This window comes from Haliaeetus albicilla, chromosome 2 (genome assembly GCF_947461875.1).
Source record: "Haliaeetus albicilla chromosome 2, bHalAlb1.1, whole genome shotgun sequence".
Classification (NCBI taxonomy): Eukaryota; Metazoa; Chordata; class Aves; order Accipitriformes; family Accipitridae; genus Haliaeetus; species Haliaeetus albicilla.
The window spans coordinates 43284749-43295832 of record NC_091484.1 but is presented as its reverse complement, the minus strand read 5'-3'; the positions used below and the strand labels follow the sequence as shown (position 1 = coordinate 43295832).

The window sequence follows — 11084 nt, the reverse complement described above, 5'->3', positions numbered from 1 at the left end:
CCACCCCCCACCCGCTCCCTCCCCGACCCGCTGTTCATTTGACACCTCTTGGAAATCTTACGATATTTACCTGTGAGGACTTGCTCTTTTTCCCGAAAATAAAAAAAAGGTGGTGGTGGTGGTGGCAGGGAATGGGCTGGGGTTAATGGTAGAAGCACACTGCCGAGCACCTGGGAGCCATCTCCCACCTTGGCACCCATCAGCCGCTGGGGACGGCAGCCTGGGGTGGTAGAAGGCAGGAGACAGAACCCGGACCAGCTTAGTGCCCGGGCTAATTAAATGTGCAGCCCTTGGCGAGGGGCCTGCGGCGTGAGGGAAGACTGGCTGAAGACCGTTTCTGCTTTTGAAGGGTGCTCTGTTTATGTAAGTGTCATCCATCCCAAGGTGAAAAGGTTAGCACTTGACCCAGGAAGTTCTCGTGTTTGCGCTTCAGAAATAGATCGGGATCATAAATTCCTCCCAGTTATGGAGGAGGGAAGGGAGGGCCTTATATTTTCTAAAAATAGTATTATTTGAGCAGAGGAAAGGAAGAAGCTTAGTGTTATGAGTCAGGCTGGGCAGCCAGAGCTCTGAGCGGGGCAAAACAACGCATGAGGAGTAATGTTGGGAGACTCTTCCTCCCTTTCCCCCTTGGCAAGGCCCCAGCAGTGGAAAAGAAGGGAAACCAAAGTGCTGAGCTCAGCCTGCGACTCAGCGCTGACGTCACACAGAGGTAGGCAGACGAGGGCTACCTGAAAGTGGAATATATTTATTACAGACATTATAAGGACCCGTAAATCCTGCCCTGGCTTCCATCACCGGCGGAATCCCAGAGCCTTTCATGATTGTACAGAAAATCAGGAGGACATTTCGCTCACACACGACAACTGATAGAACTCAGTGTACCCGCAGTACAGCAAAGCACGGTGCGTCATGCAATGGTCCGGACACCAACCACAGTAATTATACATTCATTTGGCCATTCGTCACATTCACGAGTAGGTTGAAAAGACATCGAGTCTAAAGAAAGGTTAATATGAAAATAGGAAGAGGTGAGGTCTTTTGGATGGTTATACCCTTCGGTTGAGTACAATCCAGCACAGCTTGGGGGGGAGGGGGGCAAGCACACCGGGTAAGGTTTACAAAACCTAGTGCAATTGAAGCCTTGTTTGTCACATTTAAAGAAATAGCGCTACTTTTTTGAGGTATCTGCTTGAGCTTAAGACGTTTACTTGACACGGTCGTCGGCTTTACCGATATAAAAGTGGATCCAGTTTGGCGAATGCGCTCACCCTGCTTAACCTGATAATCGAAACGTCATTTCTAGAAAAATCTGTAAAAAGATAAATCTCTCGGACAAAGTATTTACAAGCAACAAACTCATAGACACGAACAAAGAATACATTAAATTAAGGGGATGAAAGTCCTAGAAGTCGTGTAAACACTTGCAATAGTGCATCTCTTCGTGAGGTTATGTACCCTAGATAACCTGTCTTTCATGCAGGGAAACTCGGAGGAGCGTCCTTGCAGAGAAGGAGGGAGACCCTTACGCGTGTGCCAACACAGCTCCTCCAGCAGAAAGGGGGCGGGGGGGGCACGGGGGGGGGGTACGAAAGAAGATCCCCTGGCACTAAGGCACCGGGACCTGGTGGCTGGGAGGCGAGCAGGCGGCGGAGCCGGCACCCCGGGGCCGGGCTGTGGCGGCAGGGGTGGGGGGGGGCTCCGGCGCGCCGGGACCTCTCGGGGAGACCGAGCGAGCGAGGGACCGAGCGAGGGACCGACATAACCGCGGTGAACGGACAGGAGCTGCGCTGGCCGTCGGGGCGCGACGGGTCTCAGTTGGAGGCAGCGAGCGTGTCCGAGGCGGAGGAGGCGGGCGAGGCGCTGCAGGGCGAGGAGCAGGACTTCTCCGAGGACTCCTCCGCCTTCTCCTCGCAGCCCGTGGGGGTGGGGGGGGAGATGGGCAGCAGCCCCTCTTTCTCCCGTTTCTTTTGCTTCATCCGCCGGTTCTGGAACCAGATCTTCACCTGCGTCTCGTTGAGCTGGAGGGAGGCGGCGATTTCCACCCGCCTGGCTCTGGTCAGGTACTTGTTGAAATGAAACTCCTTCTCCAGCTCGGTGAGCTGCTTGGTGGTGAAGTTAGTTCTGACGGTGTTGGGCTGCCCCACGAAGCCGTACTCGCCAGCCTTGCCTGCGAGGGGACACGCAGCGGTTAAGTAAGCGCAAATGATTTATAGGCGACGTAATCAATATGTCCACACCGGCCGAGCGATAGGGAGCAAGAACTTCTTAGGATAAGAGGGAAGCCCCGGCAGCGTGAGTGATGGAGTGCGAGGTGCTAAACCGGAGTCAGCCTCTAGTGTCGGAGGAAACTTGATAAGTGGTTTATGAATTACAAGAAATATGACCGCGGGAGAGGCGGAGAGGGGGGGTCAGGAATAAGCGGCGCTGCCTTTCAGCGCCGCGGGCAGACGGCTGCGGCTGCTCCCAGAGGTGCGGGCCGCCCTACCTGCCCAGCGCCCCGCGGGGCACCGCGCCGCTTCCCCCGCACCCACGGCAGAGAGAGAGACAGAGAGAGACAGAGAGAGAGGAGCGGCCCCGGTCCTGCCCTCCCGCCGGCCACTGACCTGTTTTGGGTGGGTTTCTTTTCACTTTCATCCAGTCGAAGGTTTGCGCCGGCGGCGAGGTCTCGGCCGAGGGGGAGCGGGCGTTTTCCCGGTGGCCGGCGTGGAGGGGAGACAGGGCATGGTTGTAGGTGCCCAGGGGCAGGCTCTGCTGCTCCTGCCCGTAGGGGGGAGGCACGTACTGAGCGGGACCCCCCGCGTAGCCCTGGTGCGGGTGCTGCGCGGCGGCGGAGGAGGAGATGCTCCCCGAGTACACGGCGGGGGCGCAGGGGGGGAAGCCGCCGCCCAGCTCCGCGTCCTGCCCGAGGGGGTAGGGGCCGTACGCCGGTCCGAAGCCCTGCGCGCCGTAGGTCGGGCCGCAGCCGGGGTGCGCGTAGGACACCCCCAGGCCGCCGTGGTGCTGGTAGGCGGCGGGCTGGGCCGGGGGGTGGTGGTGGTGGCGGTGGGGGCTGATGGGCACCCCGCGGCCCGCGAGGAAGCGGTCCTCCCCGCTGCAGCTGCCGGCGCTGACGGCGCAGGGCTGGAAAGTTGTAATCCCGTGGTCGGGGTGGTAGGCGCGGGCGGCGCAGCCCCCCGCCTCGCCGCCGAGGACGGGGTACTCGAGGAAGGAGCTCATCCTCGCCGCGTCCCTCTGTCACGCCGCCACCGGGTCTTCAGCGTCCGGCGGGGCCGCGCCAACTTTCCCACTTCCTCCATGGGGCCGGCAGGAAAATGACACGAAGGTACAGGCAGCGGGCAGGCACGTGGGGGGCGGCAGCCAATGGCTGCGGCGCCTGCGGGACTTTCCCGGCTCCTGCCGCTGATAGATCGCCGCGTCGGGGGCATTTAAACGCCGAGCGCTCCGACGGCGCGGCACGGCGCGGCGCGGCACCGCGGGGCAGGGCGGCGGCGGCGGCCCCCCGGGGGGGGCGGGAAGGGGGGGGGCCGGGCCGGGCCGGGCTGTCGCCCCGCCGCCGCCGCCGCCGCTGCTGCTGCTGCCGCCGCCGCCGCCGCCGGGGTCCCGCCCGCCGGCTGCGAGGGGAAGGCAGGAGAGACCCGGCGGCTGCGCCCGGCCCGCGGAGCCCACCGGCCGTCCCCTCCAGGGTGAGTGCTGCCGCAGCGAGGGTGCCCCGGCGCCTCCCCTGCTGTCGGCGCTGTCAGGCCGGCGCTGGGCATCTCCGCCGCCGGCCCCCCGCCCCCCATCCCCCGGCCGGGGCCGCGGGGGGGCGGGCTGGATCCGCGGTACGGGGCGGGGGCTGGGGGGGGAGGGCGGCGGGGGCAGCGCTGAGGGCATCGGCCCTGGGAATGGGGATGAGGATGGGACCGTGGATGTGGCTGGGGACTGCTGTGGTTGGGGACTGGGATGGAGATAGGGACGGGGATGAGGATAAGGCGCAGAATAGGGATGGGGCCGAGGGGATGGATGGGGACGGGCATGGGCATGGGCATGGGCATGGGGATGGGATGGGGATGGGCCGAGGGATCTTGCTGCTCTTGCCCCGCCGCAGTCCCAGCGCGACGCGACGCCAAGAGTTAAAGGGGCTTGTCCAGCCGCATCACCAGGCGGCCGCGGACATTAGCATGGAAATGAGCCGCTTTTGGGACTGACGGCCATTATTGTGCGCTCTCTGGCCCACCGGCCTCCCCCTGGCCCGCATCCCTGCTCCCCCCGCACCTCCGCCGGGCTCACCCGCGCCAGCCCGGGGCTGGGGTAGGGGAGGAGGACGCGGGGGCAGGGGGACGGGCGATTGGGCGGGGGCCCGCGGGCTCCGCAGCCCATCTGCTGGGTCCCCGCGGCGTCGCTGCCGCCCGCCCGCCCTGGGACCGGGCGGGGGGGAAGGCTGCCCGGGGTGCCGCGGGTCGCAGCCCGGCGGCCCGGGGCAGGGGCAGAGGAGCGGCGGGAGGCGCAGGGCCCGCCGCCCCGGCCCCTTTGTCCCTGCGCTCCGCCACCCGGGCCGGCAGTGGCGGGAGGTGGCAGATGGCCAGTGGCAGAGGCGGCCCCAGGACCCTTGGGAACCGCGCTGAGCATCGACTCAAACCTACCCCTCCCCACCCCCACGGAAAAACAAAAAAAAGGTCCGTGGATAGAGAAGGAGGGAGGGCGGTGGGATGTGGGTTGCGACCTCATACTCTGTTACGTATGCGGAAAAGGAAAGGGGAGGCAAAGGCCGGGCATCCGTCCGTCCCGGGGCACCCAGCCGACTGCAGGGAGAGGGGACGGCACCAACACGTTTCAAAGGGACGTCCTGCGAAACGTTAACCGCGGGGATAGATGGATGGAAAGTCATGTCCCTGCCACCAGCCCCAGGAGGGGCTGCTCCCTCTATTTCTGCAGGTGCATTTCCAGCCGGCGCCTACGCCCCTCCGTTCTCACGCTCGGTTCTTGCTTGTTTTGAAATCCAAAAGGTTCTTCTACCCCGCCACCTCTCCCTGCTCGCAAACGCGCGCACACACACACACAAACCCTCAAGCTCCTCCCTGCCACATGAACTACAACATCCTCTCCTAGGTGCAAAGCTCTCCTACTGCTGTTAGGTCAGCCCTTATCCCATATCACCTCCATGGCCTCTCTAACAGCCAAAACCGAAGGGCTGCTCTCTCCGCCAGGCGTCTATCTGTATGCCCTCAGTACTTCTATTTGTTCTGATTTACTACGCAGGCACGGATGGTTAAGGGCCCTCTGGAAAGGTTCAGTTTCTTAAACTCCAGGGGGGCGGGGTGGAGGACAAGAGCAACAACACTCCAGAGGCATTTATGGCATTAAACTGCACCAATTTTGGCTATGGTTACAGCTGTAAACACATTTATTTCATTCTTGTAAACCAGTTGTGATAAATACTGCATAAGACAGAGAAAAAAGGCAGGCCGCTGGGACTGTTTACTAATAAAAGGGCTGGCATCTTTTCAGTGCTTTTTCAGCCAGCCAAGAAAAAAACGTATGTTTTACTATAAATAGATCCGTTTTACCCGTAAATTCCTCCGAATCACAGCACCTCTCTTACAGCCTCCAGCATCCTGAAATCCTTTTTTCTCTCCCTTTTTCGTGCCATTGTCTCTTTTGTTGCATTGTCTCTCTGGCGGGGCTTTGGGGGTTTGCTGCCTGTACTGTGCGTGGGGGCAACATCATGAGAAGGGCCGGAGCAGAGGGGAACCCGCCCCCTCCGCGGCCCGGAGAGAGGGACTGCCCTCTGCCCGCAAGGCCGGGCCGGCCCCTCCGCGCCCCTCCGCGGCTCCGCTCCGCGTTTCCTGCCCCGGGACTGGGGCCGAGGGGGCGATCCCGGCGCTTTAGGCTTTTCCGTGGGAGTGTGCCCCCGCTGTGGCCCCAGGGCTCACCGGGAGGCCCGGAGGCCACTTCTGCTCGCTGAATCCCCGCATTTATTTAAATGGAGTTCGAGAGAAGTTTAAATCTTGTAGCGTATTTTCCTTTCCTTCCTTTTTTTTTTTTTTTTAAGCGTTGCCAGCATCCAGAAATCAGGGCACAAAAGAAACCCCAACCCATAGGTGCACGTTGCGGTCCGATTTAACCCAGTGGCAGAGGAGTTAAAATGCCGGCGAGGCTGCTCGCTTTCCGCGGGGACAGGGCTGGAGCGGAGGGAAGGAGAAGAAGCAGGGCCGAGGTTTCCTTGCGTCCGCAGCTCAGCCAAGCTGTTGTTTTAAAAGAGCAATAAAAATGAATTATGACTAAACGCCTTCTCACTTAATGGTTTTAGACGGGGATCCCCAGCCCCGGCAAATACGTAAGAGGATTTTTATTTGTGCATGTGTTCCTGCAATTGATCTCTTTGATGACATTCTCATTCATAGAAAGAGTTTGATTTATGACTTTCGGAAGAATTGCGTTCAGCCCTTCCAGCTATAACCCGCGCATCCCAGCTCCACAACGTGTTGCAGGGCTGGGAGACAACACTCCTCGCATGGACGGGCGGTAGCAGAGCCCCGTCCACAAACCCCCGCTCAAGACCTACTCGCCTGTGTACTGTAACCACACGCACTCACGCGCGTTCACACGCACTCACACGCACAGAGGGAGCCGCGATCGCACCCGCCCGGGATCCCCTGGCCCCGGAGCGGCAGAGCCCCCCTGGCATCTGTTGCTCGGTTTTAGCCCGAAGGACGGGGCTCACCCTCCTTCGCTTTGGGGCCCGGCAACGCCGCTAGCCGGGTGGCAGGCAATTTGGTGGAGATTTCCGAAAGCCCATCTTTACTGCCGCCAGCAGAGAGTGGGGAGCCCCGAGGAAATTGTAACTTGAAAGTCAGAGTTTCCCCTTTTCGTTATCAGTCCTTCGCCCCGCAAGAAGGTTTAAACAGAAAAATATCTTCGGCTGTGCTCCCCGCACCGCCCCTCAAAAGGACTGAGCGGAGGGGCTGATTCCTCTCTGAGTGCTTTTTTGTCCCCCTGCGTTTCTGCCACCCTTTTGATTTTACAGGCACTAACTTCTCCATTTCCTCTCCTTCTAGGGCTGATTTCTTGGACGGCTCAGCACATGAGAAGTAACCAAGCGCATTCTCTGTGGGCTCTCATATTTTTTAAGATACGTTTCCTGAAACAGCTTGCTGGGTGCTAAGCACTACTTTCTAGAAAAACAGGATTATTTCCCAAAAAACGCCTTTCGTGTACGTAACAGGCTAGTTTCTGCAGGAGACACTTATCCTACTGAGCCTCTCTTACATTTTGCCTATAGCAGAGAAAGTGCTCGTTCATGCTTTTGTTACAGCTCAGCATTTCCAAGCTTTGTATCCTCCCAGAGATAAGATGCTACATTTATACATTCAAAGGAAGAGGTCTCCATCAAAGCTGTGAATGGTTTTAGTTTCTTTGGTTTGTTGTTGTTTTTTTTTTAACTTGTGAGAACCCTTGCAATAAAGAATTTGAACGTGTTTTTCCTCTCTAATAAATGTCCTAAATTGCCAAAAGGGGAGAGCTTGTAGTCAGAATGTTGGATTTGGATTATTAGTAAATTAAAAGTAGAAGAGAGGGGGAGAAATACCCGTCATGTTATCAGTCTTGAAAGGAGAGAGAGAGGGAGAGGGAGAAAGAGAAAGAAAAAAGAGAAAGCTCCTTGTAGCAAACAAGAATTTATTCTACCAAAAATACTTATGACAACGCATCCTAATGCAATACAAAAATAAAAAGAAAGTGAAGATACAATTCCTATATGATCACTTTCTTACAGACCTCATATATTGCTTTCATAGAAGGACCTAGAATGTGGCTAGATTAAAATTGAACACAACTAAAACTTCGTAAGAAACGGCAAAATGGCACAGCAGAGGGAGGGAATAAACAGAAAATACTGACCAGGAAAGGGGGGGGGGGGGAAGAATAAAATTAATTCACGGGAAAAACAAAGAAGAAGAATAAGGAGTAGAAAGCAGGACCCTTGGGGAGGACGTCTTTAATTTCTCAGTAATTCAGATGCTGCAAGTCAATTGTAGTGAGTGTGTCTGTAAAAAAGTCAAAACTGTCAGCAGAAATATCTACGGGACTGTCCAGAGATCCTGGCAAACTGGGGGAAACTGCATCTGAAAGCTGTAGGCAGGAATCTGTGGAGAAAACGTTAAAGTCCTGTAAAGAAGGGACATCTAGGGCCTCAGGACTGTCATTGTTCAGGCCAGCTGCACAGTTCTGGGCCATTGTTGAGAGGCAGTTTTGAACAGTGGGTGACTGATCTTGAAAATGTTTTAGATTTTTCTCATTGCTCGTTAAAGGCGAAACGGGGAAAGTTTGGGACTCGCCATTGTGCACATTCTGCGCCTGCTGCTGGGAGAGGGCATTCTGCTGGAAAGCGTAGCCTTCCCGCTCCAAGAGAGCGCCGGAGACGTTGCTGAGGGCTTGCTCGAAGAGGGATTTCTCCTCCTCCTCCTCCTCCTCCGCCGCTTTCTCGGGGTCCTCTAGGCTCTTAAATTTCCCCTCGCTGTTTTGGTTCTCCTTGCACTGGGTCTGTCTCTTGTGCTTCATCCTTCTGTTCTGGAACCAGACTTTGACTTGTCTCTCAGTCAGATCCAGCAAGGCTGCAATCTCAACCCTCCTTGGTCTACAGAGATACTTGTTGAAATGAAATTCTTTCTCTAGCTCCAGAAGCTGGGTGTTTGTGTAAGCCGTCCTCAGCCGCCTAGATCCACCGCTACCGCTATCGGGGATTTCAAGGGGGTCTGTTAAAAAAGAAAAAAAAGAAAAAGAAAAACACCACCACCACACGCACACGCACCCCAAAGCACCACCGCCAGAAGAGCGAAAGCAAAAACACACGCACGCACACACAAAACAGATAAATGCACGGATTGAATTTCAGCACCCGAGCACATCGCATCCCGGGGGGGGGGGGGGGCAGTGCTCTCTCTGCACATATGTGTCTATATCTATATGTCCATATAGCATAAAATAGCAACTGCAACAAAATGGCCGCCTTTGGATGCAGTAAACCCATTGTGTTGCACTGCTGAGCGCCCGGTGCTGCGTGCCCCTCGGCCACCTTCGCAAAATTAGCGCCTCCAGCTCCCCAACCTCCCCACACCAGAGCAAACTTTATATTAGCCATACCGCAATTTATAATTAATGCATCAGCTGCTTAGCTGAGCGGGAGCAATCTATCACTCTTCATTACTGTCAAATATCCTAACTCTAGGACGGCGAGACAAGAGAGGTCAGCTCCAACTCAAATAAATCATCCCGCATTAAGCAAGTTCGGGGAAAGTTTGGGTTTCCAGAGAGCCCGGCCAGCTCCGTCCTCCCCGCCCGCCCGCCCCTCCGCCTCGTCCCCCCGCGAAGCCGGGGGGATGCGGGGAGCCAAAAAAAGCGGGGCCGGCGGCAAATCTTTGGACTGACCTTTGTGGCTGAGGCAGGCAGGTCCAGCGGCTGAGGCGGAGGCCGAGGCGGGCGGCAGCGCGGATCGCTTGGACGCCTTTTTCTCTTTCATCCAGGGGTACTCCGGGGGCGGCGGGGCGCCGGCGGGGCCCGGGCTGCCGCTGCGGCCGCGGGGGCTCGCCTTGGGGCGACCGCCGCCGCTATGGCGAGGGTGGCTGCCGGGGTTCAGGCTGGGGATGGTCTGCTCGAAAGGAGGAGGAATCAGTGTCGAGTGTGAAAGCGTCGAGTTCTTGATTGATGAACTTTGAAATGTATCACCGACAGGGGGAAAAGATGTCAGGCACTCAGCAAGCGATGGCTGGCTATTGATAAAACCGATCTCTCGCTCAAATGCGAAATTCATGGCCTTCAACTGGCAGCCCCCGCGGAGAAAAAGTTCCCTCGGATTCAGGGGGCTCGGGGGGGGGAAGGCCCAGGAAAAAGGCGAGAGAGGAGAAAAAAATATAGCATAGAAGATCGCTGGTGGGGTGTTTTTTTTCTAATTCACTGATTACAGCCGTATGGGGACCGTGCTACTATTAAACTATTGAATTCATGGAGACAAGGTTGAAATTGGACCGAATTGGCTGTCACATGATTGCCTCTGCCCAATGACAATTTGGGCTTTAATCAAAAGAAGCCACTGTCTGTTTGATTGATCCAAAAAAGTCGGGAAGGAACGCCTCATTGGGGGCCAGAAAGGCTTTATTTACACTTTTTTTAAAGAGGGAAATGATATCTCGAGTATCTATCCCCTTGGCGTCCTAATCTGAAATGATCGGCGGTGGGGGGGGAGGCTGCGTGTGCGTGGATATGTTTGTGTGAGAGGCTGCGAGTGTGTGTGTGTGTGTGCGTGCGAGAGTGTGTGAGTGTGTGTGTGTGTGGCTGCTTGTCCTGCAGCCTGCTGCCTCCCTCGCCTCCACCCGCACACTCTCCTCTCATTGTTTGGGACTGTCAGGAAAACGCTTTGCACCTCACAAATCATTTAAGCACCTCAATCTGACGCCTTGAGTCATTAACAAAGTAATCCATTAATCTTCAAAGTTTTGACACCGCCAGGCCCCCGCATAAGAAGTTGCACCCAGGCAGGAGGCTGAAGCAGAGGGTCTTGATTTTTTCCTAGGGAATAGCACTTCCTCCAAAACTACTTTCTCCTTCCCGACTCAGCCTCGATGGGCTCCTTTTGCTTTCCCTTTTTTTTTCTTGTTTGTTTCTTTTTTCTTTTCTTTTTTCCTTTTTTTTCTCCCTTTTTTTTTTTTTTTTTTTTTTGGTGTAGAGCTATCGGGTGTACAGTACGGAGAACAATTGGCCGCCGGTGCCGAGCCATTGTTTAACAGGATCTTCCTCAGCAACCTTGCTTCTAGGGGAAGAGTCACATAGGCAGCAGCCCTTGTGCTTCACGACTTCCCTCTCCAGTTGGCTTCCCGGGATTGGACCGTAAAACATAACCCTAGGAGTACCTCTCTGGGCGAGCCAAATCGCGAGGCTGCAAACGCGTCTGGCTGTTGCCTCTTTAAAAAAAAACCCAAATCCTGTGCCTTAGCTTGCAAACGATACTCCCGTCTGCTGGCATAATTTGCTTAATAACCGTAGTAGGCTGGGTCTGGTGAGTATTTTCGATTACCAGGAAATATATGGGCTGGTAGCGGGTTTGTTTT

The 11084-nt window shown here is 56.4% G+C and overlaps 2 protein-coding genes and 1 long non-coding RNA gene across 4 annotated transcripts; 1 reads left to right on the top strand and 2 right to left on the bottom strand.

Annotated features, from left to right (window-relative positions):
* Positions 1 to 728: 728 nt before the first annotated feature.
* HOXA1 (homeobox A1) lies at positions 729 to 3365 on the bottom strand. Its single transcript, XM_069772755.1, has 2 exons — positions 2607 to 3365; positions 729 to 2170 (listed from the first exon to the last, which is right to left on the bottom strand). The coding sequence occupies exons 1-2, from the start codon at positions 3217 to 3219 to the stop codon at positions 1815 to 1817; spliced, it is 969 nt and encodes a 322-aa protein (XP_069628856.1). The 5' UTR covers positions 3220 to 3365; the 3' UTR covers positions 729 to 1814.
* A 162-nt stretch (positions 3366 to 3527) lies between these two features.
* On the top strand, positions 3528 to 7460 carry LOC138682371 (uncharacterized). 2 transcript variants are annotated; one of them, XR_011322468.1, is made up of 2 exons: positions 3528 to 3686; positions 6035 to 7460. It is a non-coding gene; the product is annotated as an uncharacterized lncRNA (long non-coding RNA). The 2 variants fall into 2 exon arrangements; XR_011322470.1 differs by having other exon boundaries at positions 3535 to 3686; positions 7041 to 7460.
* A 45-nt stretch (positions 7461 to 7505) lies between these two features.
* On the bottom strand, positions 7506 to 10876 carry HOXA2 (homeobox A2). Its single transcript, XM_069772731.1, has 2 exons — positions 9409 to 10876; positions 7506 to 8735 (listed from the first exon to the last, which is right to left on the bottom strand). Exons 1-2 carry the CDS (start codon positions 9788 to 9790, stop codon positions 7987 to 7989), a joined length of 1131 nt encoding a protein of 376 aa, XP_069628832.1. The 5' UTR covers positions 9791 to 10876; the 3' UTR covers positions 7506 to 7986.
* Positions 10877 to 11084: the final 208 nt, after the last annotated feature.